The sequence below is a fragment of the Physeter macrocephalus genome, chromosome 9 (genome assembly GCF_002837175.3).
Source record: "Physeter macrocephalus isolate SW-GA chromosome 9, ASM283717v5, whole genome shotgun sequence".
NCBI lineage: Eukaryota > Metazoa > Chordata > Mammalia > Artiodactyla > Physeteridae > Physeter > Physeter macrocephalus.
In genome coordinates this window covers 4,715,883-4,735,331 of record NC_041222.1, presented here as the reverse complement: position 1 = coordinate 4,735,331, position 19,449 = coordinate 4,715,883, and the positions used below count along the sequence as shown (strand labels likewise).

At 44.7% G+C, this 19,449-nt stretch overlaps 1 protein-coding gene across 2 annotated transcripts in view; it reads right to left on the bottom strand.

The window, feature by feature from the left end:
• Positions 1-395: 395 nt before the first annotated feature.
• Positions 396-19,449, bottom strand: part of STOM (stomatin) — a 28,462-nt gene continuing 9,408 nt past the window's right edge. The window contains exons 2-9 of one of the 2 annotated variants that reach the window (XM_028493570.2): positions 17,417-17,673; positions 15,731-15,834; positions 14,712-14,784; positions 13,594-13,676; positions 10,180-10,383; positions 8,836-8,970; positions 2,309-3,178; positions 398-2,123 (exon numbers count right to left, since the gene is read on the bottom strand). In XM_028493570.2, the coding sequence (XP_028349371.1) occupies positions 2,984-3,178; positions 8,836-8,970; positions 10,180-10,383; positions 13,594-13,676; positions 14,712-14,784; positions 15,731-15,742 (702 nt within the window). In that variant the 5' untranslated portion in view covers positions 15,743-15,834; positions 17,417-17,673 and the 3' untranslated portion in view covers positions 398-2,123; positions 2,309-2,983. Of the gene's footprint in view, positions 2,124-2,308; positions 3,179-8,835; positions 8,971-10,179; positions 10,384-13,593; positions 13,677-14,711; positions 14,785-15,730; positions 15,835-17,416; positions 17,674-19,449 lie in introns of both variants that reach the window. The other variant, XM_024126195.3, reaches the window with a different exon arrangement.

Below are 19,449 nucleotides of genomic sequence, written 5' to 3'. Positions count from 1 at the left end.
CCCACCAGGGAAGCCCTAAGTTTTTTTTTTTTTTTTGATGTGGACCATTTTTAAAGTCTTTATTGAATTTGTTACAATATTGTTTGTTTTATGTTTTTGTTTTGTTTTGTTTTTTGCTGTACACGGGCCTCTCACTGTTGTGGCCTCTCCCGTTGTGGAGCACAGGCTCCAGACGCGCAGGCTCAGCGGCCATGGCTCACGGGCCCAGCCGCTCTGCGGCATGTGGGATCTTCCCGGACCGGGGCATGAACCTGTGTCCCCTGCATTGGCAGGCAGACTCTCAACCACTGCACCACCAGGGAAGCCCTGTTTTGGTTTTTTGGCCCCGAGGTATGTGGGCTCTTAGCTCCCTGACCAGGGAATGAATCTGCACCCCTTGCACTGAAAGACAAAGCCTTAATCACTGGACCGCCAGGGAAGTCCCTCATCAAGTTGTTTTGAAGATAAAATGATACAATGTATGTATAAGTATTTGAGCACAGGGCCAGGTACCTTAGTGCTCCACAAGCGGTAGCCATTAATTCAAGATGGTTCTTTGAAGGTTGAATGTGGCAGGTAACACCCATTAGTTTTATATCATTTATTTCTCTTTTTAAGTAGGGGGTATGCCAGTGTGATTAGCTGGGTGACAGCAAGAAGTGAGGTCCTGTCCTGTTTGGATTAAGGCAAAGGGAAATGAGCCCAGCCAAGGATTCATCGATCTCAAACTCCCCAGGGAAACTGCAGGCAGGTGCACCAGAGGGAGCCAAGACATGAGAGATGGCAGATGGGCCACAGCCTCTCCTCCTCCTCTGGCCCAGGAAAAGCACACAGAAGCCAAAGCGGCTAGTCCAGGACTGGAGGAACTGATGTGCCACTTCTGAAAAACGAAATCCACATACACTAAATGCAGGCAGAAACAGACTCACCCAAAGAAAATTAGTAAAAGTGCACACTTTATTATGTACAGCATTGGAAAGAGAGGCCACCTGGAGAAAACTCTCGTACTAACACTGTCATCCTAGAGCTCCTTCTACGCCTCCTCCCTCCCAGGCAATTTAATTCCAACCTTTTGGACTATGAATCCACAAGGCAGAAGAGCGAAGGTTGTTTGGTGTCTGGAGATAGACTGAAGGAACAGAAAGCACTGAACCTCTAAGTCTGACGAGAGATTTTCAGCCAGGATATGTGGTTGTCTCCTGGTCCTCAGTGGTCGAGGGTGAGCCACCTCACAAAAGAGACAAAATCATTATTTAAAAATTCAAAATATAAATGCAGCTTGAGTTCCAAGCCAAAATGCTCTGTATATTGTATATCTAATGAACTCAACCAGGCACCTGGATCCACGGTGGTTCAAGGTTTTGTAAAACAACCTTAGAAATGGGCTGTCGGGGAGGAGACTCTCATAGGTGGGGATGTGACAGAGTGACCCAGCTAAGGACAGATATGAAGGGCAGCTTTGGGTAAGGAAGCTGCTATTCTTAAGACTTTTCTAGGTGAACTCAGAGCTTCAAAGAGGAAGTGGTACAAATGTCACCAGGTGGCTTTCCAGACCAACAGAAGAATGCCAGGTTGCTTGGCTTCACAGGCATTTGTGAAACGGAAGATGCTTCTTAGTATTACGGCAGTGGTGGTTCAGAAGGGCTGACCACTTCCTCCTTCAGCATCACCATATACGACAGAAAAAAAAAAATCACCAGGGAAATGATAAGGATCTATACCTATATAGATATGATAAGTTTGAGAGCATCTTCCCAAGCTCCTTGGATATTGTGTGCCCGAGACTATGAATTCCTTCTACTACTTCATGAATGGTAACCAAGATAGCTCACAGTGTACACGAGTCGATAGCATGCAGACAGTAAAATATAATGGTTTTCTGAAGATATTTTTTTTAAGTATTAGTCCCTTAAGCTATTCAAATGGGTATATAAACAATGGTTTATAGAACTTACAGAAAATTTTATTTTAAAAAATCAAAACTATTTAGAACCTGATATATGAAAATAGGCAAAAGTGAGAAAAAAAGCACTTTTGTGACAAGTATTTAGCTGGTTTGAAAGACCACAGAGGAATCATTTACTCATAAAGGGGCTCAAGGAAGTTAAAAAAAAAAAACACCACCCACGTTATTTTAAAAGGACCTCTAGGGCTTCCCTGGTGGCGCAGTGGTTGCGCGTCCGTCTGCCGATGCAGGGGAACCGGGTTCGCGCCCGGGTCTGGGAGGATCCCACATGCCGCGGAGCGGCTGGGCCCATGAGCCATGGCCGCTGAGCCTGCGCGTCCGGAGCCTGTGCTCCGCAACGGGAGAGGCCACAACAAAAAGGACCTCTATAGCAATGGATTTAGAAGTCTTTCAAGAGTTAGGGTAATCATTTTCCTTGATCTTCACCTTTTTCTCCAGTGCTAACAGGTACTGGCAAGGACATGTCTACTCTCAAGTAAGGATTACTTTGCAGCATCGGGGGTGTGGGTGGGGCAATTTGAGTTTAGAAGGTAAACTGATGTTAGGAAAATTGCCTTAGCTGAGATTCCCCGGAGGTAAGGCACATGTGGCCCAGAGAAGCTGGTTGTAGCCCGAGGTCACTGTTCTCCGCAAAACATTTGTCCAGCCAGGGTGTCAGGTCGGGATGATAGTCTGTCTGCCTTCCTACTTTTGGCCTGGCTGCTGATAGAGGGCACAGAATGACTCAATGAGATTCGAAAGAAGATGGATTTAACCTATCGCATAACAATCTAAAAATACGAACTTTTAAGTATTTTAGAGTGAGAGATTATCTTACATAAATCATCACTCTCACATAGTATTTACAAGCTAACAACCTTCATCTGTGGCTAGGAGCACTACACGTTCTAAGAACATCACACTCAACATACGGAAAAAGGAAGGGAGGGAGGAAAGTCAAGGTTCCCGCCCTATTCCCTCCTTATGGGTTAGAGGCTGGTTTGGTCCCCACTTCATCCTTAGGAGGGAAGGGCTCATCTCTGCATCGGCCTGCATGGCTCACTGTTTTGCCCCCATGATGCCTTGCAGCATATCTATGGGCAGGGGGAAGACAATTGTTGAGTTTTTCTCAGCAGCAATGGTGGTCAGTGTCTGAAGGTACCGGAGCTGAAGGGCAGCAGGAGATTCGGTGATAACCATGGAGGCTTCTTTCAGAGCCCTGGATGCATTCATTTCTCCCTCAGCTGCAATGACCTACAGAACAGTGGCAAGGAGAAGTCAAACCAGAGAACACGGCGGGTGCTGAGCGGTTCAAACCAGGGTACGTCTAGCTCAGGTGGTAAACAAAGCCTTCCTGGGAGTCAGCCAGAATAGTTCTAAGGAAATCAGTTTCCAGACTCAGTTCCTGTATGTTCTTTTTCCTGTAACTGATTTGCCTGAATATGTGCCTGAGGTCAAGACATCCTCTTTTACTATTTATTGCCTTTCTCCCATTTCTAGGGCACCAAACAAGGGGACAATTCAGAATAATACTGTGTAGGGCCTGAGAAAGTGAATGACCCCGATGACTGGATACAAAGCCTTTTGCAAGTCAGATGGATTTCCAATTCTTTGATTTCAAAGAAAGGGAAGAGGACCTTATTGTACTGCAAGTGGATGGATAATTAAAAATATTTTTTGATGAAAGATCACTGTAGGATTTTTTAGCACGTAAATTCAGAGGGAGTGCTAAGAATTGTATAAAGTTACTAAAGAAAAACCTTCCAATTCCATCTACTTATTTATATAAGTAAGGTTTCTTACTCCTTATACCTGTAAAAATGAAAAGTAGAATTGATGCTGAATCTTGTCTTATTCTAGCAATAAGTAACAGCCATCTACAAAGACATGAATTCATTCCGCATTCATCTCATTGAGACCCTTGCTTGTAGTCAGAGAAATTTTAAAAATATTTTAACTTATATACTAAATGAGTTCCAGAAGGGTGAGAAAATAATTCATGACAAAATACATTATATTAGGAAAAGACTCTGTGGGGGAGGTGGAATGGAAATATAAGTTCAAGGAGAAAAAGAAAAAATGAAAAATTCCTAATTGCTAAAAGAACTTATTCTTTCATCATTCTATAAAACAGAGGATGAAATCATTACGTTATCGAAATTTCACTGGATACATTTAAAAGAATGATGTTATCAGTTTCATTTTAAAATGTCAATATTTAAAACATGCCAGAATTTATATGCTTGACAAGTATATACATTCAAAATGAAAAATTTTACATGTCTATTTAAAATGTGAGATGGGACGTAGAGTTTTTCTAAATTCTTTGAGGGGTTACATGAGCAAAAAGTTTGAATATCACTGGAATGGTGGTGGGGAGGGCAGGGGCGTTGGAGTTTGGATGGTCTTAAGCTCAAATTGCAAACCTAACTCTTCCTAGCTGAATGTCCTCAGAAAGGTTATAATAAGTCCCCCACAAACGAACGAGTTCCGCTCTGAGAGCACGTTCGTAAGTCCAATTTGTTCGTAAGTCCAACAAAGTTAGCCTAGGTACCCAACTAACACAATTGGCTATATACCGCTGCTTCTACACTTGCTTACAGACATCCTGGGCTTGAAATATAGATACTGTACTACTACACTCTATACAGTACTGTAAAGTACACAAAAGCACAACCACTTGTAGAGGATGCACGCACACGACAATGTAACCCAGACACATGAACTAACTTATGTGACTGGACACGAGAACGCACGTTTGCATCTTTGAAAGTTCGCAACTTGAAGGTTCGCAACTTGAAGGTTCGTATGTAGGGGACTTACTGTATTTAACATTCTGAGCCTCAGTTTCTTATTCTTAAAATGGGATAGCACCTACCTCATGGGACCATTGTGAGGAAGACAGAGAAGGTCTATTATATGTTGAGTGTATAAACGGAGGCTAATTATGTAGGAAGGGCAAGCGACAAGTCAAGACCTAATTTGTGGATCCACTTATGCCCTAATTCCTAAAAGATTCAGAAGCCAAATCAAGGCAGTTACTTCTAATTCGTAATCCTAGGAGAAGAGGTGTAAAGATACCATAATCCTCAAGACTAAAAGGGTAGCTAGGTTGTTCTCACAGGGATCTCAAAATATTAATGGTTCTTAACACTGCCGTGAATATCAGAATTGAAAGCAACGGTCTTACGACCAGTACAATTTCATTCACGTATACAGTAAACGTTGGGGGCCTCCCAGGTGTCAAGCTCTGTGAGGGGCTAGGGATAGAGGGGGAACTCCCCCGCCTCCCTCAGCTCCTGGCCAAGTAGGGGAGACAGACTGGAAGCAGATCATTTCATTCCAGTGTGACAAATGCTGACAGAGACATGTACAAACGCCGGCACTGAGAGGAAAGCAATTTTTGCAGAAGGTGAAGTGGTGAGGTTACAGAAGAAGCTGAACATTACAGGATGAAAGCCTTGCTGTTTGGATTAAGATGAGAAAGAATATCTCAGGCAGAACACATGAAAAGGTACTGAGGCGTAAAAAAGCTGGTGTATTCCAGGATCCTGTGAGCGAACGAGCACTGCGGGGCAGAGGGGAAGGTGGGAGACGAATGGGACAAGGTGGGAAGGTGGGGGGGGGGGAGAATGGGGCGGGGTAGGAAGGGCAGCACAAGCGCGGGTGTTCCGCTTCATCCCGGAGGCGATGGGAACCCTCATCAGATCTAGTTTGAGCAAACACTCCGACAGATGTCTGAGCATCAGTAAGAGACAAGACCGAGAGGGACAGCTTTCAGAGTGATTTGGGGCCAGTCACCGGCAGCGGGGATGGAGGAGGAAACGGACTGGGGCGCTGCTCAGGAGGGAGACTCAACAGTGTGGGGCGGACTGGGACGGGACCAGGGGGGGACAGAGGCTGAGTCCAGGTTCCTGGATTGCGGTGCATTCAGTGAGACAGGCGATACTTACTGGGAGATGGAACCCAGATTAGAGGGTAAAAACCTTAATTTATCAAGGCAAACCATTATGCTCTACTAGATGTGTGAGAAGGGGCCAGTGCCAGCCATACCGAAAGGGAATCCGGGAACTGTCCTCCCAGGCAAACACTGGAGAGAACGCACAAGCCGACCCTGCCACGAGAATGGCAGGCTCTGATTTTCTTTCCATGTCATCTCAGATGTCCAGTTAGGTCCTTTTTTCTGTCTGGACACGGACCAACGGCAAAGACAGCTCATCTCCCACTACCAGTAAATACACCATCTCTCGGCTGGGAAGCCAGACCCACCCGGCTGTCTCACATCTTGTCAACAGAAAAGCTGCTCTGAGTGGGCTACCCAAGAGGTGAACACAATACCACAGGCTGTGTCTAATACCGGCCGAGCGGGCACTGTGGGTAGGACGTCAGGAAGCAACGCAAGCTACCCGTGGGCGCGCGCCCTCTGCAAAAAGTGCGGTAGTCCCCTGTCAATCGGCACTTCATGTTCACAGACGGTCGTGTCGAAAGCTGGCATTTTCAGGTACGTGGGCGGTCCTGCTGTCTCCTCCTGTGGCCCCGGGGGGCTGCTCGGAGGGAGGCACCAAGAAAGGGGACCTGCATTCTTGCACCCCACCCTCTCAATTATTAGATGAGTAGCCCCAGAGATAGGAGCCCGAAAGCACATGCCGGGCACTTTTCTGAGAACCGTGAAAAAGGAAATAAGGGAGAAGTTGCAAGCACGGAAGACATTCCATTTCCAGTCATGAAGAGTTGGTCTGAAGACTTTAAAAAAGAGGTCCCCCTAACGTATCATAACACGTTCAGGAGAATCTGTCCTCTTTTGTGACCTTACTTCTCACAGTTACGCGTGTGAGCCCTTACACGGTCGTTCTCCTTGCTGTGCGGTACACCTTCGTATGAATCAACCATGTTTACGTATCCATCCAGCTAGCAATGGATATGGGGGTAGCGGCCAGTCGGGGGTAATTACAAAGTGCTGCTGGAGTGCTGGAGTGAAGACTCCAGTACGTGGCCTTTGGTAAACAAACGCGCATTCCTCGCAGATACATGCAGACGGACAGTTTTCCAGAGTGGCTGTACCGATCTATATTCTCACCAACAAAACCTCCTTCCTCACGCACACCTGGATCTTCTGCTTTCTTTTTTCTTTGTTTAAGCCATTCCGGTGGGTGGTTAGTGTGGCATCTGCTTGTGACCTGCATTTGCGCTTCCCTGACGGCCAATTAACTTGAGGCATTTTTCTCTGAAGTCTCTTCATCTGTAGACTCTTCCACCCTTTTCCCCTGCAGTTTATCTGTTGAAGAAACGGTGACCCCTATGTCCCTGAGAACTTGCGTACAGGGCCTTACGGCTGTGGCGGGGTTACCGTACCTTGTGGAAGGAAGAGACTCATTGTGATTCTGCGTGTTAACCGCGACCTTAAAGACAGCCTCACCCAAGTGAGGGCACAGTAATTCAGAATTCTAACCGGCTTCCTTTATCCCTTCTTGTTGGTAGAAAGGGAAGTCAGGAGCTCTTTCCTAACTGGTGAGAATGCTGGTGGAAGAGACTCGGTCGGTCCTGGAAAGTCCCAGAGGAGGCAGCGGGGAGCAGCAGGAATTCTAATATCCATGGTCACTAGTCAACTGTGTGCTTTTCAGGGAAACACATAACTTTTCTGGGCTTTGACGTTTTCATCTAAAGAGTGAGATGGCGGGCTTCCCTGGTGGCACAGTGGTTAAGAATCCGCCTGCCAATGCAGGGGACATGGGTTCGAGCTCCGGTCCGGGAAGATCCCACATGCCGCGGAGCAACTAAGCCCGTGCGCCACAACTACTGAGCCTGCGCTCCAGAGCCCACGTGCCACAACTACTGAGCCCACGTGCCACGACTACGGAAGCCGGCGTGCCTAGAGCCCATGCCCCGCAACAAGAGAAGCCGCCGCAATGAGAAGCCCGTGCACCGCGATGGAGAGTAGCCCCCGCTCGCCGCAGCTAGAGAAAGCCCGCACCTAGCAACGAAGACCCAACACAGCCAAAAATAAATAAATAAAATAAATAAATTTATTAAAAAAAAAAGGGGGGGGGGGGAAGCAGACATCAAAGAAAGAGAAGTGAAAAAAAGAGAAGAGGAGAGAAAGGAAGAGGAAACAGTAAGAAGAAAGAAGAACCTGGGAAAAGACAGAGAATGAAACAGAAGACAAAAATAAGGAAGGAATGAATGGTAAGCAAACTGATGAGACTGCCCATCCGCTCTGAAGTCAGAACCGTTGACGTGTCCTTAATAGGGTACTGGGAGAATAACGTATGAGATGCGCAGTTAGAACGAGGCAGCTCTCTGTGTTCTGCTATAAAAAAAAAGGGGGGGGGGAAGCAGACATCAAAGAAAGAGAAGTGAAAAAAAGAGAAGAGGAGAGAAAGGAAGAGGAAACAGTAAGAAGAAAGAAGAACCTGGGAAAAGACAGAGAATGAAACAGAAGACAAAAATAAGGAAGGAATGAATGGTAAGCAAACTGATGAGACTGCCCATCCGCTCTGAAGTCAGAACCGTTGACGTGTCCTTAATAGGGTACTGGGAGAATAACGTATGAGATGCGCAGTTAGAACGAGGCAGCTCTCTGTGTTCTGCTATTCCCAGGAGATAGTGTTAAGTGAAAAAAGCAAGCTGAAGAACAGTTATGTATTGTATGATCCCACTTTTGTAAACCAAACAAGCCAGTAGACTACCAACCTAGTCAAATAAACCCCACATGGAAATCTTCAAGTATGTACACTAAGCTGTTAAGAGTGCTGGCCTCTGGGGGAAATACAATTTAAAGCGACGGGGAGAGCCTTCATCTTCACTACTTCAGGATCGTTTCAACTTTTTACAACAGACACGTTTTACTCTGTGTAATTAAAAAAGAAAACTCAACAGGAAGAACAAACGGGCTACGAAAAAAAAAAGGTTACCTTGGCTCGGGCCTCCCGGGATGCCTCTGCTTCGGCCGCCATGGCTCTCTGGAGCTGCACAGGGAGCTTCACATCCTTAATTTCCACACGTTCCACCTTTATTCCCCAGTCATCAGTGGCATCATCCAGAGTAGTCTGTTAGGAGGAGAGGAGGCAAGCTAGAAATGTTCAGCCCCCGCCCAGTGGCCTAAGGTAGCTCTTTTCATTGGGATTTGGAGCGGGTACGGCACTGGTGGAGGGTTGCAGAGAGATCAGTTATCCATGCAGGCAGGGAGGCTGAAGTGGGAGGCTGGGTTACTGGGGAGCGGATCCTGATTCTGTTACTAATAAGCTAACGTGGGCTGGCAAACTTTTTCTAAAAGGGTCAGATAGTGATTGTTTATTTTCAGTCTCTGTTGCAACTAACCCTACCCTTGCAGGTCAAAAGCAGCCATGGGTAGTACATTAATCAACGGGTGTGGCTGTATTCCAATAAAACTTCACTTATAAAAACAGGTGGCCAGCAGACTCCTGAGCCAATGTGACTCTGTGGGAGCCACGTTATTTCTTTGTGCTTCAGTATCCTCCCTTTACAACGGTAGGAACGAAATCATTCTATTCTATTTCATATGGCTGTTGTGGGCGTCTAGTAAGACCAGAGATTTCACATGCAGTGAAGTCTATACAAATAATAACAGTTCAGATTTATAGTACTTGATCTTTTTTGAACAAGTCAGGTTTGATTCATCATCTGTTTCGTAAGCAAGACTGGAAAACGTAAGAGTTGCAAAGGCAGGCAGCGGACTCGCACAGACTATGGCTTTAACTACACCTGCGCTATCTTGCAGAACGGCCTCTGAACTATTATGCTAAAGAAAACGGTTAACACTAATTCTGGGAAAAAAAAATACACACTGGAGGGAATTAAAAAACAATGCACACATCGGAGTGTTATTAACCCATGAGCTAATTATGTGAAAAAAATCCCCTTCCGTCAAGTTTGGGAAAACTTTTCTACAAAGAAAAAAAGGCCGGTGATTCCCCAACTTGACTTGATGAAAAGTTCTCAAACACCCATTGACCCTTTGCTTTATTTTCCAACTTCTGGTCAGTTGCAGCACTGGTGCACTCCTCACCTGCATGTTTTTTTTGTTTTTTTTTTTTTTTTGCTTTACGAGGGCCTCTCACTGTTGCGGCCCCTCCCGTTGCGGAGCACAGGCTCCGGACGCGCAGGCCCAGTGGCCATGGCCCACGGGCCCAGCCGCTCCACGGCACGTGGGATCCCCCCGGACCCGGGCACGAACCCGTATCCCCTGCGTCGGCAGGCGGGCTCCCAACCACTGCGCCACCAGGGAAGCCCCTCACCTGCATGTTGTGTGCAATTTCTTCCCTGTCGGAGAGGATCTGGGAAAGGTTCTTGGTGCCCAGGACGTTCCTCAGAGTCGTTTGTGCCAAAAGACGGGTTGCTGAGTCAGCGTTGGTGATGTTCGCCACAGCCAGGGTAGCGTTCTGAACGCGGTAGTAGACCACGCCGTCCACACTAATTGTCACTGAATCCTTAGTGAGGATCTACAACACAAAGGAAGCAATTTTACAACTGTCAACCACCTCTTTCTTTAATAAAACTGTAAGGAATGTTATGTGACAGAACACCTTAAAACACTAGCTGATTGTCTTTAGTTAAGTGCTATTGACTAAACGTTTGTGTTCCCCCAAAATCCATGTTGAAACCCAATCCCCAATGTGTTGGTGTGTGGAGGTGGGCCTTTGGGAGGTGATTAGGTTATGAGGGTGAACCCCTCGTGAATGGGATTAGTGCCCTTAGAAAAGAGGCCCCAGAGAGATCCCTCCCCGCTTCTACCATGTGAGGACACAATGAAAAGACAGTGGAAGCAGGCCCTCATCAGACACCGAATCTGCTGGTGCCCTGATCTCGGACTTCTCAGCCTCCAGAACCGTGAGCAACACACTTCTGTTGTTTATAAGCCACCTAGTCTATGGTGGTTTGTTACAGCAGCCTAAAGGGACTAAGAGAGCAAAGCATCAGCATGTTAACTATGCCTATAAAATGTTAACAAAGTACATTCATTTATTTATTAATTCCATTCCTTCATTCGATCACTTAACAAATACTGAGACTTAGTAGCAGTTAGCAGCAGGCACTGTGCTATGTTCCAGGGATAAAGGTATGAAAAAACTTGGTTCCCACTTTCAAACAGGTTGAGGAATCAAGGGAAGCTCTAAGGGACAAAGGATGGACAGTTTTAGGTGGCAGAGGGGTGATACATGAACGAAGTCTTGAAAAAGGAAAAAAACATTTTCTGAGGATAGAGTGAAAGAGTATTCAGGGCAGAGAGAATACTGTGTGAAAGGAACAGAGGTACCGGGGAGCCGAGGTTTGATGAACTGTAAGTAGCAGAGTGTTACTAGAACAAAAAAGTGAACGGAACTGTTTTCGTAGGGTGAGGTCAAGGTGGAAGTATATTTACAGCACGCTACATAAAAATGCTCAACAGGACACAATGCATCAGTGCTTCCTGTCACGTTCAAGGGCAAAGTCCTTGCTTTGGTGTAAAGCCCTTTGACATCTGCCCTCTGGCTACATTCCTCCCGACTCCTGCACACACTCTATGCTAGATGATATGCAGGTCCCCACATGAACCATGTTCCATGCCCCAGGCCTTTCTGCAGGTGGCCCTCTGCTTGCACATCCTCCCTTCTCTCTCCGCCCACGGCGTCAGGCTGGAGCGTCCTTACTCATCATTTAAGACACAGCTGAAGTGTCCTCTTCTCTACGGAACTTCCCTGATTCACTCGGCAGAGTTAAACACTCTTTCCTTTGCCTCTCCACTGCAGTGACATGATTTATCTACATCATCACTTCTCTGTTAGACTATGAGTTTCCTGAGGGCAGTTTGTCTTTGTATCTCTAGCACTGGCAGAGTGCTTGACACACGGCAGGTAGTCAGTAAACAAGATATGAACGGGACTGAAACGTGGTCCCAGGAATACAGTGAGGGATGAAGAGTGGGAGGGAGAGAGTCCGGAGATCCCAACTTAGTTTCAGCTCTGCCGGCACCTGACCTCGGTGACCTCCAGCAAGGCCTTTAGAACTGACTTAGCGATTCCTCATTTGTGAGATGGAGCTAATAATACGGCCCAAGTCTATGCAAATTTCTCTGAAGATCAAAGAAGAAGATGTTTGGAAACGAAGCCCTTTTGAGAGTGTAAAGAGCTATGTACGTGGAAAGTAATTAAAAACAATGATAATACATAGCAGTTTAGTTCTGCAAGGCATCAAAGCAGTAATCCTTTTTTTTTTTAGTAACCTAAAAATACTTCTAACCTGGAAGAGAAGTGGGGGATTTGTAAATAGATACACAGTATATTACCATCTTGTGTGAAAATTAATCTTTTCCTATGATGTGATGGGAAAATGTGTATCATTTCTAAATGTGTTCTTGCCACTGTGACTTTGCCACAGCTGGAGCTTTGTAAAGTTGCATCCTCTCTATCTACTGATTATTGTAGGCAGAGTGTTTATCTCCCTTCGCAGTAAGTTCACAGGGGATAAGAAAAAGGACTGCTTGCCAAGTTCCAATCCTCTCTGTGTTTAGAAAGCAGCTGGAAGGCAGAAGCTCACAGTGACCCTGCCAGACGCCTGCCATGTTTACAGAGGAAAGTGCCAGGAGAATTCCCCGCTACCCTGAATGGGGCTCCTAAGGGTCAATCTTCCACGCAGAGAATACAGCAATGCTCTCAGTCTTGTTCTTGTGGGTGAAATTGATTTCTGGTTTCCCCTCGTACGTGTGGATTACGAAGTCTGACCTCCCTAACTACTTGGCTCAGTGCCAGCAGGGGAGTGCCTGAGCTGGTTTCTGGATTTTGTGACAGGGCTCCACCACTCTGCTGAGTACCTGGCCTGTGGCCAGGAAACACTGGCAGTTTTCTTCTGTCCCTCCTGTCATCATGTTTTTAGGCTTTCTATCTGCGACGGTTATTAGAACTCCTTAGACACGAGTGCCGGGATGGCCATCACTGCGTCAAGGGCCAGGACGGAGCTGCTGTAGGATGCACTTAGCATGGAGTTGTGGGGAAAGCACTGCACAGGGAATCCGAAGGGCTGGCGTTGAGTCCTGGCTCCACCACTGTAGTCTGGAGGAATTCCTCTGTCTCACTGCAACCATCTACTTTCTGGGTTCTGCTGTGCGTTTCAATGGTGATTTGTGGAGCAATTTCAAAAAGCCTGAAATAATTACTAATATAAAACATGTGCTTATCTAAAGTACCAAATGGGCAGTTTCTAATTCTTTGGCTTCTAACCAATTTAGTCAGAATATGGTCAAGAACCGTTAAGAAGAATATTCTATCAGAAACCCAGAGAGGAGAAGTGTGGCAGTAAAAATGATGACAACGGTGATAACAGTAATATTATACTTACATTAACATGACAGTATGTTTTGTAATAATAGTAACGACAAGCACTTTCATAGCACTTACTACCTATCAGCCTCTGCTCTAAGCACTTTACATAGAGTGTCTCATTTAGTCCTCACAAGAACCATATAAAGTAGGTCCTGTTATTATAACCTCTATTTTATAGATGAGGAAACGGAGGCACAGAGAAGTTAAAGAACTTGCTCAAGGTCACACAGCCAGAAAATGGTGAGGGCAGACAGCCTCTAAGGCTGTGCTCTGCCTACTGTCCCCTCCTGCCTCTCAACGCCAGGCCCCTTCCCCGGTGATTAGCTCAGTTATTCACAGCAAAAGACAACTTACCTCCTGAGGAGGAATATCAAATGAAATAGTTCTCATGTCCACTTTGATGAAGCTGTCAGTGCACGGCAGAATAAAAAACAAACCTGCAACGGAGATATACACGAGGTTAGAGAGAGACACCAGCACCTGACCAGCTCACTGCACCATTCAGTTCTAACAGAATGAACCTGATAAACCGGAAGAAAGCAGTTCACCTCAGTGAATGAGCCAGAAGCCAGGAATGTCATCCTTGACTCCGCTGCTTTCTTCCCACATCTAACTGTCCCCACAAGACCTGTGGATTGTACCTCCTCACTGCACTGTTACTGTCGCCCATCTGTTTTCCCTTAGACCAATGCAATCACTTCCCAAGTCATCTTTCGACTCCTTCTAGTTTCTCTCCTATGAACCAACACAAACCCCTGAACAAGCCGTACAAGGTCCTGCCCGACCTTGACCCCGCTTACCTCTTCAGCCACTCCCCTCTCCTCCCGTCCTGCACTCTGGCTGGGCTGGGCCGCCTGCAGTTCCCTGAGCCTACAATGCTCTCCTCTGCATTGCTCTGCACATATTCTGTGCTGGGAACACCGCTCCCCTGCCTCACACCCTTTCCTGCCAAGATGTCACCTCCAGAAAGCATCTACTAGTTGGGGTCGTCACTCTTCTCTGGGTTTCCACAGCCATCTGTGACTGTTTGACCATAATACTTATCACGTGGGATTGTAACTACCTGTTTCCTTGTTGGTGTCCCACCTCCAGGCAGTAAGATCCTTGAGGGCAGGGACTATGTTTTCATCTCCCTTGAACTCCCAGAGCCTGGAACTCAGTGGGAGCTTAATCGAAGTTTGCCAAAAATAATGACTGAAAGCATTTATTTCAGCAGGGACTCTCACGCTCAAATTTCGATAGCTGTGGCTATTCTTGGCCTAAGATAAACTTATCAACTCAAGTAGGAAAGGGAGGGGAGAGGCAGGAAGGAAAGGGTAATTTCTGGTAGGCTGCACTGCTATTGTTGCACAACTTCTGCTATGAGAACTCTCTTCTCTTCGGAGTCAACAGAGACCCTCATGAGGGAAATCACATCAGTAAAAGGACGAATCTTGTTCTCCAGGCAAACAGTTCAGAATCCTAGTACTGACCAGGTCCTTTGGCGCCTCCTTGTAAGATGCGACCCAGTCTAAAGATGATGGCTCTTTCATATTCTTTTATGATCTAGATTAAAAGCACAAATAATAATTTAACATGAAGAGTACAAGTATTTATATGCATAGCTTTTAAAATATATATTTCTGCTCTAAACAAGTGAGATGCCTCTATTTTCTTTTCTTCTCTATAATCCAGATAATAGCTAGAGGTAACATGGTTAATGTTTAATTAGCCCTGCCAAAATAACCAAAAGTTATTTACTTTTATTATGGCTTATAAAAGCAATAGATACTCATTGTATAAAATCTGGAAAGTATAGAAGAGTCTACAGAAGCAAATCTACACCCTCACTCCTCAGCTGTTAACATTATTATTCAGTTACTCATGCATTGTCAAGACAGAAAAAAAAAAAAGCTCTGAAGTCCTCATAGTTTGTCTCCTGATTCCTTAAGTTATGATAGTAACATAATCCGAAAATTCTTAGAGCATATTTTCTCTTTTTAGGAATATGAAAATGATAGTCATTTATCACAGTATTCATAACTTTATAGACATTATTAACATTATTAATGTATTACTAACACGTGCCAGGTGCTGTGATAAGTACGTAATTCATTTAATCCTCACAACAGCCCTATAAGGCAGGTGTTGCTACTTCCTCACATTTTACATGGCAAAGGTCACACGGGAAATAATGGCACCAGCAGTCACACCTCAGCATCCTGACTCTGGAGGACTTGTTCTCACAGGACCATCCCACATCCCTGACTGCAGAAAATTTTAGATGGTGATCCCTACTTTAATCGTTAGGAGGAACTGACTGGGCAGTGGCTGAAAAGAAGTCTTAAGATTCCATTATAATTGATGACTAGAGTTAAGAATTATAGGCCAGTATGGTCTCTCTCTGTCTCTCTTACACACACACACACACACACACACACACACACACACACAGTGGGTTTATGTACTTAGGAGTTGACCCCTTTCCAGATGTTGATGAAATACTCTTTACCTTTATGCACATCCATACTGACAACGGGAAAGTTAAAACTGTGAACAAGAATGATACAGCCACCAAAATCCATCCACAAGGTCCCAGGCCTGCACTGGGTCTATCTGTGAAAACCAAAAACATACAGCTCTTATCACTGTTCTTAGCATGGTTCCCCATCATCTGCATCCTTGCTATTCACTGAACACCAGCTGTTTACATGTATTTTCCCGTCGAATCTTCATAAAAACCTTGAAGTGCAGGTGCTACTTTTCCTAATTTTTATTATGCAGTGAAGTGACAGAGGTAAGACCCAATCCCAACTACCAACAAGGTTAAAGTTTAGTGGGCAAGATAGACAAACAGATCATTATAATACTAAGTGCAGATATAGTGTCCGTTCAGCATATTTTGAAAACACAGAATAGGGGTAACTCACACCACACCGTCGGGATGGAGGTGGAAGCAGGGTGGGGTGGGGTGGGTAGGCAATGGTGATGGTTGTCAGAGGGGCTTCTTGCAGGATGTAATGGTTAAGGAAAATACCAGTGAAAAGGGGAAGGAGGGCAAAGTGAATTTAAGCCGAGGGTATAGCACAATTAAAGGTGAAAATCATATGATACATGCATATAAGCTCATTTAGGTCCTCTTTTTAAAAAGGACACCTGTAAAATATCTCACTGGGTATATGCACAATGTATCATCCATATTGGTTCTGATTTCTTACTATTATGAACGATGTTACAATGAACATCTTTGTACATAGTTTCCCTCTCACATTTCTAACAGCTTCCCTTTTCTGTAACATGAAATAGTTTTTTTCCTTCTGTTTTTTTTTTGGCTGCGCCATGAGGTTTGTAGGATCTTAGTGGCCCAACCAGGGATTGAACCCGCACCCTTGGCAGTGAAAGCACGTAGTCCTAACCACTGAACCGCCAGGGAATTCCCTGAAATAGCTTTTGTCTGATCACAAAGATAATACATGCCCCACTGCAAAAAAATTTAGAAAAGTATAAGACGGGAAAAATCATTCAATTCAGAGATGATAAATATTCTTCCAAACCCTCTCTATGTGCATGCACATTTTTCGAATAAATAAAATTTGTCACCTCTGTTTCTCCCCTCTAGATATTGTTCTTTCACCTTAATTTTTAGCCTGTCGCCATGCAGTTGTGCTTTTTCTGTTTTAGTTTTCATTTTTTAATCAGTTAAACTTGCATAAAGTTAAAAAGGTCAAATAGTTCCACGAGTACAAGAGGGCGGGTCCCCTGCTCACCTCTTCCAATTTCTTCTACTCAAGGCAACCGCTCTTTCGGCTGAGTATCGTGGTATTTAACCCCCCTGTTTCTAAATAATATACTGGTTTGGTTATTTGTTGTTTTTTCAGTTTTGAGCTTTATCTGTTGACTTTCTACCCCTCCCCCCCCACATAAATATACCCATCCTTTGAATTGCATCATAATTTTGGTTAGATCAATATCAAATTTTATATTTCATGAATATGCAAATGCCATTCAGAGCTAACCCACGCAGTGAAGCATAATTCATTCTCTTTTCCTGTACAACTTTTTTTTTTTTTTTCTGGAGTCCATGTCTGTTTTTTTTCCCCTTTGCTTAGTTTTCAATGTACTTACTGATTCAACCCCAAACCTTTCATCAATTGTCTACACCTCCTTTCGGCAGGCTCAGGTATTCTACCCATTTCACCTTCCAAAGAAGAGTCCTGGAGCCGTGTCTGGACCTATTCATGTTCCTGGCGCAGCAACCGTCCCTCTGATCGCCTTTCACTGTCATCCTGGGAAACTCCCTTCCCTTCCTAAGCTGTGTTTCCCACTCTCTGTGTCCGATGTCGTCCTCGTTTTTAGTTTGTTTTTCCTTTCTGTGGGGGACAGAGGGGCTGAACAGGCCGAGGAATGGATCGCTTTTCTTATCAACCACAGAAGGCTCTGCTGTCTTTCCAGGAGCTGTTTTAATAATGGGAGGGAGGGAGGTGGTCAGAAGGGAAGAGGTAGGCCAGGCGTGGGTTACTACTCAGATCAGAAGGAGGGGCGAAGACAGCAGCGAGATGGGGCTTTGAATAAATAGGAGGCCAAGAAAGAAGCAGAGTGACGCGGCTGGGAGCACGAAGAAAAGACACACGTGGGTGTCCAGGTCAAGTGCTCTAAAACATAAGATGAAAAACCAGAAACACACATGAGTACTCTGGTTATACATGACTTTGTAGTTTTCCAATCCTGTGTCATAGTGTCAGGTTAACATCCTAATGCATACTTAAGTAAAAGTGAACTAAGTTAATCCTGGAGGCTTCTAAGTTATCATTTTGAGGGGTACAGACATGTTCAGTGAGAGAATATTCCAAGCAAGGCCACTTCTCCACAGGTGGAGAAGCCCTATCAGGTGCTGTCATAACGGATATGAATCACAGCAGCCTTTTTAGACAGTTTGTTATACTTCATGCACCGTAATAAATTACTTTAGACACGTATCTCATTTACTCCTTACAAAGCCCTGGGAAGTTAGGTGTTTTTAATTCCACTGTACAAATGAAGTAACTGAAGCAACATCTTTCCCAAGGGCACAAAATGGAGGACTTGGGATTCAAACATAGGTCATCTCACTCCAAAGCCCATGTTCTAAATCAATTCACTCTTTGACCCTTTGCCTCTGAATTAAAAAAAAAAAAAAAAAAAATCCTTATTAAAGAAGTTGTTGTGTTTGGAGCACTTCCTCAAGACAGAATCCAAGCTGGGAAAGCATGGTAGGAGTTCCAAGAATGAAATCTGATATTCTTACAGAGGAAGCCCCCTTAATTCCAGCTGTGCCTATTTATAGCAAGAGACAGTCTCAAGGCTCATTGCCAGGCTCAGGTCTAGGTTTCCAAAATGAAAAGAATTCCAAACAAGGAAGAGATGGGCCACAAATACTTATCTGACAGCATTTGCTGCTTTCTAAAATACTGCCCCAAGTCTCCCATATTCCAGGCAAAGCTCTGTGTCCTGAACAGTATAGATGATAAACTCCCTGAGGGCAGGGATGTTTCTTTTTTATTTTTATATTCTCAATGACTAGCACAGTATCTTGCAGAGAGTGGATATAAAATACTTAGCCAGCTTTCCAACTAGATATGTAATTTCTTGTGCATTTATATCTCTTATTAGATGAATTTCCTGAGAATAGGGAATGTTTAAGTTTCAACTTTCTGTGACTTCTTAGTTGTGCGATCTTTACCTCTCTGAACCTTTGTGTCTTTACTTGAAATAATCAGGCTGGCCTTGCAGGATTGAGGCAGTGCTCAGTAAACACAGATGACAGTTTTCTGTCATTCTCCTATTTCACTCAAGTGTTCAATTTCCATGATGAAAAATGGGAAAATAGGTGGCTTTTACCCTTCTTGATAAAAGCCTCTGAAACTACTTAAATTTTCCCTCACTTCGTGCCTCCCTCCTGCCGGGCTAGGCCTGGACATTCAAAGACCTTCAAGAAGCTGATTAATGAATCAGATTATTAAATTATTGAATTATTATCTACATAAGGACAAACCGGAAAGTACAGCCCAGGTTTTTTGTGCTCAATTTCCATTACGTTCTTGAAAACCCCAGATGAGTATACGGGATTTGACTGCAAATCAAGAGGAAGAAGAAATTAAGTGGATTTTCTGAAAACTGGGCTTCGACTTTCACTTTTCAACTGATCAGCTAGAAATAATCCGAGCATACACACTGGAGAAATGGCGCTATTTC